Source organism: Microtus ochrogaster, unplaced genomic scaffold (assembly GCF_000317375.1).
Source record: "Microtus ochrogaster isolate Prairie Vole_2 unplaced genomic scaffold, MicOch1.0 UNK53, whole genome shotgun sequence".
NCBI classification, from domain to species: Eukaryota; Metazoa; Chordata; class Mammalia; order Rodentia; family Cricetidae; genus Microtus; species Microtus ochrogaster.
Window position 1 is genome coordinate 2,385,171 of NW_004949151.1, and position 18,407 is coordinate 2,403,577.

The window sequence follows — 18,407 nt, forward strand, 5'->3', positions numbered from 1 at the left end:
AGCCAGGCATGAAGTATAAGCCTGTTATCCCAACACTGGAGAGACTGAGAAAGAGGGATTGTGGACTAGCCTCGTCTACCTCACAAGATCTTATCTCTATATAAAAATGACTCAGTAATAATCTCTCATCTGTCGTTTTGAGCAGCAGAAAAAGGTTACAGTTTACAATCACGTAAAGACTGTGGTCAGCAAACTTCATTCGGCATCATCAATGTCTCCAAAACCAGGAGCTTCAGCAAGTACAACACAAACCGTACTCACAGTGCACAGAAGCTCCCAAAGCACCACCTAGCAAACTAGACTTCTGATTTGTCTGTATTGATTACCTAAGAGCAGCCTGACTGCACATCCGTCTTCTGGGGCCTGTAACATGGCAGATACAAGACTGGCCTTCCCGGGGGAAAGTCCAGGTTCAGACCTCAGTTTTCCCACTCAGCATCTACATAGGGGCAAGGGCCTCACTCCAGCACTGGGAGCTCACATTCTCACATGGGAGAGGGTGAGGACTGATGAGATAAAATACCTGGGAACCAGAAAGGACCGGGTCAAGGGCAGCTGTGGACACATGGTCTTCTTGAGAACACACAAAAGTCTTACAGGTTACTAAGCAGTCTGTAAGTGACTTAAATTTTAGCACAATTTCAAGCAATACTCTCTGTTATAATCTCGGCAAAACCTTCCTTTATATGTCCCTGTCACGGTACTGCCAAATTTGTCAGGTGCCGAAAGGGGCGTTTTTATGTGAGCGATCTTAAGTGAATTCACTCATGGGTCTTTTCCTCTATACAAACTCCACATTCTCAGCTAGATCACAAGACGAAAGCAGCAACAATTAAGTTTGTCCTTACTACTCTCCTTTGGAAAACTTGTATTACATAGGCATCAAACAGATTTGTGTACAAACTACTACAGTCATGCAGGGTGGCATGGACTCGCCACCCACAGCGCTGAGTGCACGTAGGACACAAACATTAGCACCAGGCATCATTATTTCTGCCTCCCTGTCAAAGATGCTTGTAAAGCTGAATGCTTGGAAGTGACTTGGTAAGAAAAGTCTTTGACTACAACAAAAGCCTGGATGCCCTACTCCACAATGAGAACGCACACTGGAATTGCACGAGCACACGCACACACATACACACAGGAAGAAATCCACTTCCTGTACTGCTACGACAAGACTGTCTTCTGACTTCACACTCCATTCTCTTTCACTGTCCTCCTCCTGCTGCCAATCAGAAGGGCATCAATAAAGAAATGTTCAATGTTTCTCCTTCAGGACAGGTCAGGAAGATTCCAGTCCTCAGCCAAGATAAAGCTCTGACCCTACAACTATAGTGACCAACAACAGTTTACAGTGAAGGTGACCTGGAAACACAAAAAGGTAACATTTTTCTAGTTCACAGGAATCACTCCTTCAACTTGTTTTTAAAAAAATACTGTCAAGGACCTCCTAATTTGGGGAGGAGGAGGGATATGGGAGGCGAGAGTGGAGAACAGAAATCTTAAATAAATAAATAAATAAATAAATAAATCTGTCAAAAGAGTTTTAATATCATATCTAACTAATTCCATGAACTTACCTGTCAGCAGCTTCAATGTCGAAGCAAAACCTTCTGTCAATGGAGTCGGTGTATCTTTTGGTGCATTCTTTCAAAAAGAACACCTCTCCATCCCCCTGCAAACAAGCACAATGCTCAAATCTCTGTACACTGGCGCAGCCCTGCAGGAGCCAAGGCTAACCCCTTCACTCTGCACAGAATGTACTGGTGCAGCCCTGCAGGAGCCAAAGCTAACCCCTTCACTCTGCATAGAATGCACTAGTGCAGCCCTGCAGGAGCCAAGGCTAACCCCTTCAGCTCTGCAGCCACTCTGATCCCTTCCTGAGGTTCTCTATTTATTCCTGACGGCAGTACTGGTAGCAGACTTCACAAATGCTAACTGCAGGATGATTACCAGCAGGGTCCAGGCACTCAATGACGACACGCTCTTTTGTAAAGAATAAAAATTTGTTTTAATATCACACTATATGACACCCTGTATCAATACTGGCATGAGCACTATTAGCCTGTAAACACTGCAAATGCATAAGGACTGACCTGAGTGCACTCAGGGCTAAGACAAGTGTGTATCCACTAACCATGGAGCCAGTCGGTCTGAGCAGTACTCCTGCTTCCTGAATGAGCTACCCTGGGTTTCAGGACATTTTTTCCCCACTTTGTCTCTTGTCAGCAGCCTCCCGAAGAGCTTAGACCGGGGATAGAGACAGAAGCAACATGGTGGCTTAGCAGAGAGCAACACTATGAAGTCGAAGTCCAGAAACTGAGGAGCTATAAATATTTTTAAAGACCCAAGGTCACAGCTGCATCCTATAACACATCACTTTATCGTTTGGAACCTAGAGCAGAACATGGTCGCTAGGTAGAAATGCCTTAGAAACTGCAAACTCAGGCTCAAAGCCAATGCTGCAACCCCCACTCCCACCGTTGTGATCCAGCTGCCCTCACTCCCTCTGACTGACAGTGGAACTTCCTTGCGGTCTGTAATTGACAAGGATGTTTGTGTTCTGGCTGGTGGGTCTCCACAGAAGGAGTAGAGGTATAAAAGGTTGCTGGGCAAACTAAAGGTTGTTGTTCTGCTGTTCTTCCACCTAAAAAGAAGCCTCTGTGTCTCAATCCCAGCACCCCACTCCCCCCCCCCCCCCCCCCCCCCCGCACCAGTCTCTGCTATCCAGGCTGCGCTGGCCGCAACACCCGCCTTCTACAAGGGCCCCACTGCCTTGCTCCCTCCTCTTCTTGGCAGCTGTTACAAGCTGTAATATGTCCATCATTACAGAAGGCTCCTTCTTACAGTCTGCTTTAATGCCTGCTCATCTGCCTGTCTGTCTTGTCTGTTTCTGAAAGAAACAAAGGTGTGTGGACAGATGTCAGCTTAGATTAATTCTGAATTCAAGTAAGTAAAATGTCAACCTAACCACACGCCAGCAGCAAACTGACCTGCTTTCTTAGAGTGTGTGGCCAATCAGGCTCGCTGCTAGCGGGCCAGGGCTTGCTCTGAGCACCACAGGAAGGTTACCTACCTTGCACAGCCAGATCCTAACGTCTTACTATCATGCTGAGCTCTATCAGTCATCTCTTAGAATAGAGCAGCTAGTTAAACAGGAAATAATCACATGAGAACTCTATGTGCCTACCTAACGAGAAGGAATTCATTAGAGATCACTACACCTTCCAGTTTTTGCAGACTCTGAATACACAATATGTGAACGGGCCAGATCTCCTATAAAAATAAGTCCTACGTAATTGAGTCACAAAAATGAATGCAGTAAACACCCTTCTCTTCTGAAACACTGAGATAAGAACTCTACTGCTCTGTTTTAAAATCTAACTGTAAAGATGCAGGCCTGTGATTTAGAAACAAAACAAAGATTTTAATCCTAAAACCAAATTTCTCAGTAGTCAGTATCAAATTATTACAATGGCAGGCCCAACAAGTAACTTTCATAAAAATACAAAACTAATATCAAGGACTTACCAGTTTCCCCCCAGATCGGTGCTCAAACGGGATCATGTTGAATTTCTTGGCCGTTTTCCGATACATGCAATAGTGTTTGACCCAACTGGACCCAAATGGCGCTGGCCCTTCAACAAAGCACAGATCTTTATGTTTTTCCTCACGAGGAGGCAGACATTCTCCAGGGGAGCACATTACTGCACAGTTCAGCCAAGCAGAGCACAAAAATGCAGGGGCTAACAGAAAGGGTACTACAAAAGACAGGAAGCCCTTCAGGATACCGCGAGACCTGAGTTTAAGACATTTTCAGTAGATAACTGTGAGCTAACGTCACATGTTATGACACCGGGGTGATTCCCCAGTGGGAAGGGAGAGCCAGCTCCTTCACACACGCTCCACTGCGTGGCCTCATTCACACTCACGCGATAACTATTATCCTCGGAAATGATAAACTTCCATGTGCTAGAAAACCCAAGAGCCACGGAGCATTCCAGGTTAGATGGAAGAAACACAGCATCCTGGCGCCTCCAGCTTCGACTCAGGGTGCAGGTGGCATTACCACTCCCTGAATCCTCTCCTCCCTAGTAGGCCAATGTGAACGTCAGCGAAGCTGGCCACACTTAACCAATGAAAGGAAACTGTGAAGCGCCCTGAGAAAAAGCTAAGGGTGAGAAGTGAAACATTCAATATGTCTGATCAGTTGAAGACTTCAACTCAGAACACTGGATGAGATTTTGTTTCTTTAATTTCCCAGGTAGAAACTCCTCTAGACTGAGCCTGACACAGCAACTGTGCAATGACTGGTGACTGCTCAACCATCAGTCCTGACCGAGTGATGGGCGCCACTCCCACACGGCATTCACAGAGCTCTCAGGTTAGTTCTCAAGGCAATAGTGTGTGTGGTGCATGCACATATGTGTGTGCCTGAGCACGTCCATGTCCATGGATGCATGAGGCCAAGGATCTTCCACTATCACGTCCACCGTCTCTTCTGAAGACCCAGAGCTCGCCAATGCCTGGACTGGCCCGCCAGTGAGCTCCGAGGAGCCACCCGTCTCTACCGTCTCTACCCCCATACAGTACCAGGGTTAGACACTCGTGGCTACACACAGCTTTTTTAGATAGGTGCTAGGATCTTAACTCAAATCCTCGGGCTTACGGTGCAGGAACTTTACAAACTACGCCATCTCTCCAGAATCTTTATTTTAAAGCAAAGCATCCCTTACATGTGCAGTAATCTGCTTGCTTTTCCATTTTGCTCCATTGTGGTGCAGCCACAGGACCCTTCCCAACCACCAAAATTATGAGCCAAGTAAACCACTTGGCTAGAGTACCAGCCCTCAAGTCCTTTGTTATAAGACACACAAAACAGACAAGACAACATAAAATGACCATAGGTCAAATACTGCTATGTAGCAGTATTTCTATATCCATCTACAGTTTTCTAAATATCTTTTAAGATTTTTAATCATGCGCATTGGTATATGTGAGTGGAGAACCAGCGACATAAGATTTCCCTTGAAGAGTTGTGAGCCACAAGGCATGGGAGCTGGCACTGCACCTCAGAAAGAGCAAGTGCTTTTACCGCTGAGCCGTCTCTCTAACCCTTTCCTAAGAACTTCGTAGAAAACAACCTATCTCAGAATAAACTGGAAGAACAAGATGCCCCCGCTGACTTATATGAGTGGTGGGGTCATGAGGCAGTAGGAGAGGATGTAGAGATGTGGAGGCAGGAAGATATCCACAGGAGCAGTCACAGCACTGGGCGGAACTGCTCAAGACTGAGAAGAGGAAAGAGCAGAAATGTGCTGGTGTCAGGGTCACTCCTGGAGCTGTGCTTGCAGCCTTAGCTCTCTCAGAAACAAACCCCTAAACAGCACGGTAGCATGGCCAAAAGCACCACGCTGAAGCCAAGGCAGAAATGTGGGCAAAGGGGCTGGAGAGATGGCTCCGCAGCTAAGAGCACTTGGTGCTCTTGCGGAGGACCTGGGTTTGGTTCACAACCACCCAAAACTCCAGATCCAGGGGACTCAGCACCCTCTTCTGACCTCTTCAGTCTCCTTTCATATGGGTCACACACTCAGCACACCCATCCATATATTAAAAAAAAAAACATATGTTTTTATATTTAAATATGCCTTCAAGACCACAGAGGGCAAAAAAAAGTACGGGGGTAGTTTCCCAACTATCACAATACTGTTAGGATTCAAATAAACTTGCCAGGTGTCAGTGGGGATTTGATTCTCTGGCCTCTCCAGTCTTAGTCAGAGCAGCACAGGGCCTGCACACATCCTCCTACCTGCTTTAACTCCTCTCCAGTACTGCCAACAGTACAGAACACAATGCATGAGCTAAAGAAACCGCTGGTCAGAAGAGGAAGAGGAAAAGAAGTCTGGAATTTTCGCACTTTGGGTTAAAGCCAGCCTGGACTATGCAGGGAATTTAAGGCCACTTCAGTTACACAGTAAAACATCTCAGTGTCAAGAGAGCTTGCATGTGTACCCCACATATGCAGTGCCTTGGTTTGGTTTTGATCGTTCTGCTCAAATCTTCTCACTGTGTTGGCTGCGCTCACGGGAAGCTCTCCTGAAGGCACAGAGCACAGACTGCACCACGGACTTTAACCAGCCAATCAGCCTGTTTTGCACACGTCTTACTTTTCTCCTGGACATACAGGTAGCCTTCCGCTGTGAACTGGCTTGCTCGTTTGTGGTCCTTGGGATTTTGCCTGATTTTATTCATAAGTTCTTCCACTTCTGACCTGGTTCCCTCAAATCGATTCCGTGTCTGAAACAGAAAACATACTGATAAATTCCACCTTCTACGATGTTTTTGTGCATATATTTTAATGACTCAGTGTAACCAAAATCAAATCTGCAGAACTCAAAAAAGCCTCTTCTTTCCAGTGTGTCTCCTTACCAAGATTTATATTCAAAGACAACAAAATTGAATGGTGAACTTGCTAATGTAGAAGAGAGGCTAATGAAACAAGCCAGCTACTTCAGTGCTCAACACCAGAGCAAGTCACTCCACCATAAAACCACATCTTAAAGAGCAAACAAGCCATAAAATATCTATCTTCCTGGGAAAATAAAAGGTGCTGGCAACAGACAACCTGGTCCATGCAGGTACTACTACAGCAGCAATCGGAGCACTACAACTCTGAAAATAATTATTCTTTGCAAGTTAACAAAAACTCAGTGTCCATTTTCCCAGACTGTGGTAACTACAATAGGAAATGACATTTCTTCCCCAAGGAAGCGGAGGAGGAGGAAGATCTCACCAACAAATAATGTTCACGCATGCATCTAAGGAGGCTAGTAACATTTCAGAATCCCAGGAGACATGGCAGCCGAGATCTGCCGAGTGAACACTCTGAACACATCGTGTGAGCACGAGTCACCACAACCCAGTTTAGAGACACTTCTTCAGCCAGACTCAAAAACCTCGCTAACACCCAAAACTGCTGGTGTGAAACTGCAAAGGGCCAGACAGAAAATTATTATTGAAATTTCCCTCTCTCCTCCCTTCCATGAAAATGGTTGTCAAAGACATAAGGCTGAAAAAAAGAAAGAAAACATGGTGTAATGGTACATTTCTCCTAGGGAAATGGGAGGCTGCGAAATGAAAACTGTTTCCATAAATGATGAGCTAATATGAAAAGAAAAAAGCTTTGTCTGCACTTTAGCAAGGCCAGGCTTGGACAGGGCAGTGGTGGCAGTACACACCCTTAGTCCCAGCACTCCTGAGACAGAAACAAGCAGATCTCTGAATCTGAGCACGTTCTAGGACAACTAGGGCTGCAGAGAAACTCTGTCTCAAAAATAAATGTTCCAACCCCAGGAAGCTAAGTAAGAAGGAGAACCCTACAGGAAACATACATAGATCCCCTGGGAAGGTGAAATAGACAAGACCTCCTTAGAAAATTGGGAGCAGAGGGAAGGGGGGGCGGGGAGACAGGGAAGAGAACTAGAGAGAACAGGATGGTCAAAATGGGGGAAGGACAAAGAGGGCGAACAAGGAAAGAGATACCTTGATTGAAGGAGTCATTATGGGGCTAGCAAAATATGGCACTCGAGAAGTTCCCAGGAATCTACAAGGATGACCCCAACTAAGACCCTAAGCAATAGAACTGCCCGAACTGGCTCTGCCCTGTAGCCAGACTGAAGACTATCTTAAAAGTCACCATAGAACCTTCATCCAGCAACTGATGGAAGCAGAGGCAGAGATCCACAGTGGAGCATTGGGCTGAGCTCCCAAAGTCAGATGAGGAGTGGAAGGAGTGAGAATATGCGCAAAGGGGTCAAGACCATGATGGGAACACCCATTGCAACAGCTGACCTGAGCTAGTTAGCGTGAGCTCACTGACTCTGACAGCCGGGGACCATCATAGGACCAAATTAGGTCCTCTGAACATGGGTGACAGTTATATGTCTGGGGCAGACTGTGGGGTCACTGGCAGTGAGACCAGGATTTACCCCTACTGCTTGTTCTGGCTTTTTGGAACCCATTCTCTTTGTAGGGATACCTTGCACAGCCTAGATATAGTGGGGGAGGGTTTTGGTCCTGCCTTCAAGCAATGTGCTGGACTTTGTTAACTCCCCATGGGAAGCCTTACCCTCTCTGAGGAGTGGATGGGGGAGGGATGGGGAGAAGAGGGAGGGGTGAGGGGAAGATGGAGGGAGCAGGAGGAGAGAAGGGAGTGGAAACTGGATTTGGCATGTAAAATGAGAAAATATAGGTTTTTTTAATAAATTAAAATAAAAAAAAATAAATGTTCCCTTTTTCTCCCGACCTCCAGCATTTCCTATGTCTGGGTCTATTTGTACTGATTTCACACCAGTTCATTTCACTCACTGTTTCGGTGAGATTCCTTCCCTCACTTCCTCTACATATGTGTAGGACAGAAGCAGTCTGCGTGCATGCATGCATCCTCTGGGACTTCACACACAAAACTCCCATTATTTGTGCTGATGCCCCAGATGTCATACAGCTGTCCAGCTAGCTACTAGACATGCGATCCTCCAGCTCCTTATCCTCTGATCTCTGCCCAGGAGCCACTCCTTCTCCAAGGAGCCTTGCTTCTTTCAATGGACGGCAGCATCTGAAACCCACAACCTGGTCCAGTGTGCTCAGAGCTGCCTCCTTCTAAAACTTCTGTGCAGGCAGACACAAGCAATACACACGCGCACAGGCAGACACTCATACATAGTACCACACACATACTCCCTCCCTCCTACACACACACTCACACTCTCTTGCACTACCATAAACACACACAAAGAGAAATACTATTGCTGTACTGTAAAAATCCATAATTTTTACACCAATAGAAAAGCTTCATACCAATAAGTGGACTCAGAAAGCCTCAGAAACAACCAGAACAAAACAGAGAGAGATATTCAAGAGAGCCAGCTGGCGTGGGGAATACACTGGAGACTGAGAATGGAGGCAATTCCCTGATGACTGGGTAGCCTTGGGTTCCTACAGACAGAGAAGACAAGTCCCTTTCCACAAAGTTACTCGCCCATTTCTTCACAATAAAGACTGAGTGTTGTTACCAGATGTGTACACTCTTAGTTCATCAACACATGTACCAGGTCACTGTGTGACATCTGTAGAGTAAGCCTCTCTTTGGGCTCTGCTCACCATTTTCTCACGACTCAGTCTCCTGGAATGCTGGGTCTGTCTGACTTATTTTGGTATACAGAGCTCACTGGTCTTCCTCTTCCCCATAGATACATTATAAAAGTACTTCTGTCCATAAGCAACAGATATGAGGATAGTTTGGGGGGGCTGCCTAGGGCAGGATTTCATGCAACTCAAGCTGGTCTCAAACTCACTACATAGGTAGATCCTCCTGTCTCCACCTCCCAAGCTCTGGAATGACAGCAGGAGACCCCGCACTGAGCTCTACATGATCCGCCATCTTGGAAGTCCGCATTATTTCTAACGTGGGCTCCTAGGCTTCCATTTTACATCAGCCCCACAAAGCACACACCAGACCTAACGAGGGATTCTCATCTGATCAGCCCTGAAGCTGACGGATGAAGTCTGGAAAGAAGAGGTTAATTGTGCAGATATAGACCCACTTGGGAGCAGGGGTGATTTTATAATCTAACCTTCTCAGTTAGTGCTCTTTCCACAAACTGTTTTACAGCCTGCAAGATACTCTGAAAAATAAATTATTTCATTAAAAATTCTAGTGGGCTGGAGAAATGGCTAAGTCAGGGAAGTGACCGCTATGAATCTAATCATTGCACCCACATGAAGGTGGACTCCATGTTTGTAGGCGGCAGCAGCAGGGATCACGGTATTGACAGGAGAAGTCGAGCTGGGGGTCTCTGACTGACACCTTAGAGCATCATAGAGCTCCACACCCGATGACAGACCCTGTCTCTGAAGCCAGGGCAGAGAGCGACTGAGTTAGACACAGGTGTCGGCTTCACACAGAGAGAAAGTGGTTCTGCTACCTACACCAGCAATCCAAGGGAACTAGGACACACTTTCACACACAAATTTGCACGTCTGTTTCAAGTTCTACTACCTAACTTCTAAAGCACACAAACACACCATGCAGACACCCACATGTGTGTGCTTCCATGTGTGCTGTGTGTCACACAGCATCACACCGGGCCTCACAGACTCTCACTAGCTCTTCTATGAAAACGCAACTGATGAGAAAGATCTTAACCAGAAAAAGCATTTGTCTCCTAAAGAAAATCTTTTCCCCTTAGCTTTCTGAGTGTACGTATAAATGAAGCATACAGGATGGTGGGGGATGTGTTCATGCGTGTGGAGGTCTGAGTGTACGTATAAATGAAGCATACAGGATGGTGGGGGATGTGTTCATGCGTTTGGAGGTCTGAGTGTACATATAAATGAAGCATACAGGATGGTGGGGGATGTGTTCATATGCGTGTGGAGGTTAGCAAACCACAGAGTAGGGAACAACAGTCGGAGAAAGACCTTAGTATTGGCCCCAACTCGCTGGAGACAAGATCCCTGGCTGTTTGTGCTGAATTCACAGCCTAGCCATTCCATAACCAAAGGTCCTCTTCTCTCCACCTCCCCCTGCAGAAAGAGCACTGGTATTACAGACAGAGCTACCAAACATGGCTCTACGAGGGTTTTGGGGATTCAAACTCAGGTCCTTCCTCGGGGTCACAGAGCCGTCTTCTCGGCATAAGAGAATCTTAGGATCTCTAAATCTCATTTCCCAAGATCAGACGGAAAGCACACATTCCACAAAGTATGGCAATGAAAGCAAATGGTAGCCGAGTACACTAACACATTAGTGAACATGCCTCAAGTGTAGGGACGCCATTCCACAAGCCAGTCTGGGAAGGAAACACATGACTGACATTAACATCAGAGCCGAGCTGGAATGCTGGGACAGCAGTTTCTTACACAGATGATTCAGCATTAGCATAATAAAGTTTACCTTGAGACCTGTCCCTAGAAAGCCCAGGAAGAGCCTCCAAAGGGGAGAATTTCTTTAGTCTCCATTAGCTAAAGAGAAGATTGTTATACCAAGATCTGACCACCAGGTGGCAACAAATCCCTACTTTCTCAGTACCAGCCTGGTCCTAAAGCTTGACAGACAGCGGACAGATAGAGGCACAACCCAAACATCTTTTAAATGCCAAAAGCTTTCATTTCCTTACATTCTGAATGTTGATCTGTAGTTCCATTTTGTAGTGATTGAAGTCTTTGGAAAGTTCATGACCCTGATGATAGAAAGTGAACATTCCCTGGAAAAAGGACAGCATCTAAGACAAAGGAGAAAGAAGCATTAGTGCACACCAAAACAAAAATAAGAGAGAAAATAAGAAGCATACGTAACTCCCAACCACCTCCCTGTCTGTCCTTTCGCTGATATAAAGTAGTTTCCAAGAAGTCATGAGAACTTCAATAATTACAAGTGTGTATTACCTATCCGTGGTTCTGACCTGAAAATACAGAAGGTTGGTGCTCACAAACACCAGCATCGGTAAACAATCTTTATGCAATGTTCTCCCAAAACAACCAATTCTAAGTCATCCACTTGTACCTCCTTAGTCAAGAGAGGTCACTGATAACTGAAACCTGAGCCCTGTAGCAAAGCCAACACACAGGAAGGTCGAATCAGTTCAAGCATGAACTGTCGCAGATGTGTTCGGGGAGTGCCTGCGACCTACCCCTTCTCAGAAGGCCCCAGAATTTTAAAATCCTGAACTGATCCAAGTGCTGAAAGATATATGCACTAAGAAGAAGCTGGTGCAAACGGTCAGTCTGCACCAACACCCACCAGTCACTGTTTGGTGACACTGGAAAATCACTGAGTTCTCCCTTCCGTGTCTGTCTGCTACACTGGGGTGGCATGAGTGTCTGCCTGAGCTACTGTGTGGAGCGAGGGTGAACAGGACAGCACTTAGAACAATGATGTCAACCCAGAGTTGACGTCATAACCAACAGTGATGTGCGCCACAGCCATTTCACCGTGAAAGGACCACTTTAAGGGTTAATTTTCTCTGACTGATTCACATTGATTCTATCATTCCACTGCCTATTTTTTTAAGTATTTTTTATTATTCTTTTGTTTCTCACCATGAACATAATAGACCCACTATAGTATTTGAAGTATAGTTCAATAAAGTAAGGAAGAATGCAGTCTATATTAAAATTATCAGACAATATTCTGCTAAAACCTATTGTATGGAATGGCATCTATACTTGATCAAGAGGTTTACAGCCACACCCTCTATATGCATATTAATATGTAAGTAACTGAACTTATTAGAAGACACCTATATAATAACAAAACCGGTGTTTCTAGGGGCTGGAGACCTGGCTCTGTGAATATGTTCTGCTCTTCTAGAGGAATCAAGCTAAACTCCCAGCGCCCACGTTGAATGGCAGCCCACCTACTAGCCCAGCTCCAGGGAGACGGACGCCTCCGTCCTCCCCTCTCACCTGTCCTCACAGGCACAAACCCACACAAGTACACGTACGGAAAACAAAGCTAAAAATAGATTTAAAAACTAGTGTTAGCCGTTCACAAAACTGCTTCAAAAGCTACAGAAAGACAGAAATCATGATAAATATTTGAAACAAAAGCATGTTTAAACAAGCAAGCTCATTTTAAAGACACTGAAAACTGGTATCGCATGAGCATTAGCTCTGTCGGTCACATTCGCTGCAGCAGCGGAGGGCGACAGAACCTGGGTCAGCTGCAGTGCGGAAGACCACGCATAGCAAGGCCCCTCACAGGGGCTGTGCGGACAAGGCCTCCCCCTTCTCTAGATGCTTGCCTAGACGGCAACTAGCTCTGTGCACCCGCTCCAAACCTCGCTCAGTCTCCTACTGTTCACATGCACACACTGTAACTAGCTCTGTGCACCCCTCCAAACCTCGCTCTGTCTCTCACTGTTCACAGTGACCCACTGTAACAAGCTGTGTGCACCCGTTCCATGCCTCGCTCTGTCTCTCACTGTTCACACGGACACACTGTGACTAGCTGTGTGCACCCGCTCCATCATATGCACACACTGTGACTAGCTGTGTGCACCCGCTCCATCATATGCACACACTGTGACTAGCAGTATGCACCTGCTCCAAACCTCGCTCTATCTCTTACTGTTCACACGGACCCACTGTGACTAGCTCTGTGCACCCGCTCCATCATATGCACACACTGTGACTAGCTGTGTGCACCCACTCCAAACCTCGCTCTGTCTCTCACTGTTCACAGGGACCCACAGCAAAGCTTGATCTGCTACTCACAGGTTCCACAAACTCAAACTTCTTTCTTTCTTGAATCTCCTGTAGCTTGCACACATATTCCAGAGAGAGTTCGTAGAAGTGCTGCCGGGTCTGCTCCACTTGGAGATCTGCCTGTATTAAAACAGCCGCTGTTAGCTGAGCCAAGACAGGAAGCCATCAAACCCAAGAGCACAGCTCAATGAACTCCAACCCCCGGGCACTGCGTTCATAAACTTGTATTAGAACATGTGACTGGTCGCTCATGACTCACTCACGGATACTCTCCTGCCACAGGAGCATACATGGAAGTCAAAAATGATCCTCCCTGGACTCTAAAGTGTCATGACCCCCAAAGACTGAAGATTACGGATTCCACTTCCTCATGGAAGTGGGTCAAAGGTCCCACCAACACTCGCATGAGCAAGCCCTCTAAGGATGAGGTCGGCCTGCCACCAGCAGGCTGTGAAATTCCACTTAACTCCACTCTGGGAAGAAGGAATGGAAGGAGGGAGAGAGGCAAATCATGGCAATATTGCCAGCATGGGTGAACTGTTAGGTCTCGTAATGCAATGAAGACACAAAAACAGAAACTCCAAACATATGAAATACCTAAACTAGCCAGGCAGAGTGCCAGAAAGAACGGTGGTGCTGCAGGAAGCCTTGGGAGACCTACAGCTTCACTAAAGGGTTTCTTTACACTCTGGAGAGGGGTGGGGAATGGCTGCACAGCCAAGTGAAGCAATGAGTCAATGAATGACCTTGTACAGCTCAAGAGGCTAAGATAAACGAAGTCTATAACAGACTTCAGAAGGTTCTAAAAGCACATTTAATGTTTGTCTAGTAGTTAGTTAAAATACTTTACATAAAGTGTAAATGTAAAGTTACCAAAATGAGAGTTTCTACCTAAAACTCTTGACTGTATGTTTCCAGTGATCAGTCTGATTATCCACAGCCAACAGCGTAAGCCACAGCTGAAACCCTGAAATCGTGTTGAGCAGTTAAGAAACTTCAGAGCGCAAAGGGGAGATCGCTGCACGTTACCATCACTGGGGATTGCTACATGCAGATCGGCTCGACCTCCAGTTGCTCTGCCTGTGCTACTCCCCTCACGTTGTTGGCTGCCTTCCGCCACCTACTTTAGCCCACTGGAAATGCAGAAACTACCAGGCCACCACAGTCTCCAGGTCACAGTTGGCTCACAGCTTACAATACCACAATACTCCAGTTATACTTAGGGGTACAGAATGAACGCTTTTACAAAAGTAGTCAGCACGGTGTGAACACACTACAACAACAGTGGTCAGCACGGTGTGAACACACCACAACAACAGTGGTCAGCACGGTGTGAACACACCACAACAACAGTGGTCAGCATGGTGTGAACACACTACAACAACAGTGGTCAGTATGGTGTGAACACATTACAACAACAGTGGTCAGCACAGTGTGAACACATTACAACAATAATAGTCAGCACAGTGTGAACACACTACAAGACTCTGTTCTTTAAACAAGAACTGAGAATGACGCCCACATCTTTTCTGTCCCTCTGCTCAGGGTCATACCTAGCAACCTTAATTAATCTCTTGAGCTAAAGACAATTCACTCAAGATCAGCCACACATGAGCAGCTGAGAAAAGCAAGGAGCATCCAAGACCAAACTTTTTCCTCTTTTAGATGCTTCCTCCTTTTGATGTGCTTGCAAGAAGGTTGGGAACCTATTGTTTATGAAGAGTGCACAGAACAAGAGAGAAAAAATGCTCAATTGAAATGGAATTGAATGCACTCATCTTTGGGGCCTCTTCAAATTCAAGACTCACAGTTTAATGGTCTTTGGGATTAGGGACACTGTCAAACTAGTCAGGCTGACAGGTACTGATCTCAGCAGACAGGGACTGAATCCAAGATTGTAGCCTTCAGAGGGCTCACAACCATTGAAAGAAGCCATGCAACAATACATAGGAGGAGTAAAAAGATAACAGTCGGCCAGAGGAAGGGCATCTTAACAGACAGCAGGAAGGTAGGTTTTCTACCACAAGGCCTGAGTAAATGGTTCAGGGACAGTATCTGAAGGAGGCAGACAAGTGGGTCTGGGTTGGAACAAAGTGGACAGGAGTTAGGGTGTGCTCAGTAGTAAAGTGTGTGTCTGGTGTGTATCAGACCTAACTCCAATTACCAATGTACCAAATTAATAAAATAAAAACTCCATTCTAAGCAGCAGGAAGAAGAAATGCAAAGAGCCCCAGCAAGAAACTGCTGGTCCTGAGTGGGCAGTGCAGAGCACATGGGGCCTGGGTCCCAGGCTTCTGGAGGCACCATCAGCTGGGCTTTCAAAAGAAAGGGGGCATGAGAAGGGGTGGCATGCTGACGGACGAGGGTGGGGTGTGGGAGCCGAGGATGCCCTCCTACACCATACACAAGGACATTAGGAACAGGTGGCTAATCAGAGTGACGTGGAGATGGAAACTGGCTGGAGGCATATAAATTGTCTCTAAAATGATTGAAAGTGGAGAAATGAAGAGGGGTGAAAAAGAACAGCTGCTGTCCTTGCAGAACAGACTCGGGATGGCGGTGGGGGAGCCGCTGCAGGGCTTCTGTGTCGACTATAACAAGGAGAGAGCAAAGTCCTGTGCCTCAAGCATTGTAGTGAGGATTAAGTAACATAAAAGCTATTTTCTCTTTATAAAGTATTAAATGTCAACCAAATGCCAATGGTATGAGAAACACAAAAGAAAATATCACCTGTAGAATCAAACACACAGAGTCTCTAAGTAAAGCACACAAGCCGGGTTTTACACTGTTATCATTTAGATGACATGTCAGCAGGTACATACATAGTAGAACATGATACCCAGGCTCACGTGAGCTGAAACACAAACAAACGGAGGGAAGGCAGTTTGATACTTCTGTTGGTAAGTCACAGTCCTCAACTGCATAGCACATCATTGCTAATAAAATCCATGGTGTGGGGCTGAAGAGACGCTGGGTGTTCACAGGAAGGTACTGAGGTCCATGGTAGCTGGGTGGAGATAGAGTGTAGATATGAGAGAGAGAGAGAGAGAGAGAGAGAGAGAGAGAGAGAGAGAGAGAGAGAGAGAGAGGCGGTGTCTGTGTGGTGTCAGGGGTGTATGGTGAGGTGGGAGTGGGTCTGTGTGGGCAGGTGTGCACATGTGTTCTCCAAAATAAAGAACGATTTTATCTGAAAAGGAAGTGTATACTGTTCCTGCGTAAGTTTGGTGCCGAGTACTTCCTTGAGGCAGTTCACAACCACCTGTCACTCCAGCCCAGAGGACCTGTCACTCTCTTCTAGCTCTGTGGACACCTGCATTCATGTGTACACATCACCCACACACACACATACATAAAATACTATACATGTACTATTTTAAAAATTAAAAGAAATCTTGTAAAAGTCTATATTCCATATTGTAAATAACTGAAATTTCTAGTCAAGCCTATGGACAGGGAGGAAAAAAATCGAGAAATTTAGAAAGAAATGGGGAAAATGAGAGGTTAAGATACAAATTCCTTTCTGCTTACATACTGCATTCAAAACAACCTGTCTAATAACAAGTAGAACAGATCCACTCAGCCAACAAGAACCTCCCAAGCTCTCAGTGTCCACTTAGATTAATGCTGCTATCACATAGAGAAAACAGTGTATGAGCTCATTCAGTTCCGCTCATCAAGGAGACTGAAACCCAAGAGCAGGGCTATCCCTGCAAAAAAGTATGTGGGGGGCTTGTTTGCGGAGGTCATTTGTTTTTTCAGTTTTTAGAAACAGGGTTTCTCTGTGTAGCTCTGGCTGTCCTGGAACTCACTCTGTAGACAAGGCTGGTTTCAAACTCACAGAGATCTATCTTCCTCTCCTTCCTGGGTGCTGGGATGAAAGGCGTACACCACAATGCCCGGCTGTATAAATTCTTTATCACCCTGACTAACGTTGCTGCTGTGAAAAACTCAGAGTCTAAAATTTACTACTATGAAGCAATACTTAACCAATACTACAGGTATATTTCACAGAACTCTATTCTTGATTCGCTGCTGTATCTGCACTCCCGTGTCTGTCAATCTCAGATGCACATCCTAAGAGAAACGTGAACAGAATACCTCCTGTAAATGTGACTCTTTCTTCCTGGCAGACAGAGTCAAGTGTTTATCAATCAGACTGTAGTTCTTTTCCGTCTCTTTGTCAAACTTCTTCTTCTCTTCCTACAAATAAAAACCAGGCAATGGTGATTACACATACCACATAAATCACAAACACAGTTAAATCTGCTGGAGGCTAAAAATATGAAAAATGGCTAAAAGTAAGGCATCCAAGTAAAGCAAGGAGATGTGAAGACACTGTGAAGCAAGGCCTCCTGTCCCAAGCCCCTGCTGTCAATCAGAGTCGGCACTGGGACCACGAAGACACTTCTCACGATTTCTTCCCAACCCATCACGACTTTCAACTCTGCATACCCACTTGAGTTAAATCATGTCATCTCCATCTTCTCTCACAAGTAAGGAAAACACACAAAAGGTGGCGCTTCAAGAACAAGCTTTCTCAGGACTTTGCTCAGAGATGAAACTCACGTTAGACGGAGTAAGTTTTCTATACACAGTTTTACTCATGATAATTTAGAACGTCTCGGGGAAGAAAGTCGCCAACAGTCCAGTTGGGATATAACGATGCTCAGCCCAGAACTGCTACTGAGTTTCCCAAGCCTCTTAGCACGGCATCAGTGGTCAACAGATCGCAACACAATACTGACATACTCAGAGCAATCGGCTTGGCTGCAAACACTTCTCGGGGACTGCCTAGAGTTAGAATTTACTTGGCTTTTGCTATGCAGGCATTTGGGAAAAAAAGCAAACCAGTTTCTGTGGGTGAACATGGCAGAGCAGCCCCTGCTCAGCTCAATCCACTTCTACCAAACATTTTAAGCCGATTTTAAATACCTTTGTGATGGGAAAAGTCTGTCTGTCCATCCACATTAGAGTCCCTCAACTCCCACCAGACCCCAGGCACATCTCCATCCTTATTTTTTGCTTTTTTCTAAACCAAAGATAGTGAACTACCCTAGACTTTTCTGTCTTAGAGAAGAAAAGGAGGGAGGAAGGGAGGAGACGAGGGAGGAAGGGAGGAAACGAGGGAGGAAGAGAGGGAG

General features: G+C 45.8%; 1 protein-coding gene across 1 annotated transcript in view; it reads right to left on the reverse strand.

The window, feature by feature from the left end:
- Arhgap10 (Rho GTPase activating protein 10) overlaps positions 1-18,407 on the reverse strand; it is a 198,797-nt gene that overhangs the window by 157,765 nt on the left and 22,625 nt on the right. Inside the window, exons 4-9 of the mRNA XM_005369579.3 lie at positions 17,365-17,466; positions 13,276-13,386; positions 11,178-11,282; positions 6,168-6,297; positions 3,532-3,638; positions 1,581-1,675 (exon numbers count right to left, since the gene is read on the reverse strand). Coding sequence (XP_005369636.3) covers positions 1,581-1,675; positions 3,532-3,638; positions 6,168-6,297; positions 11,178-11,282; positions 13,276-13,386; positions 17,365-17,466 — 650 coding nt within the window. The remainder of the gene's footprint in view (positions 1-1,580; positions 1,676-3,531; positions 3,639-6,167; positions 6,298-11,177; positions 11,283-13,275; positions 13,387-17,364; positions 17,467-18,407) is intronic.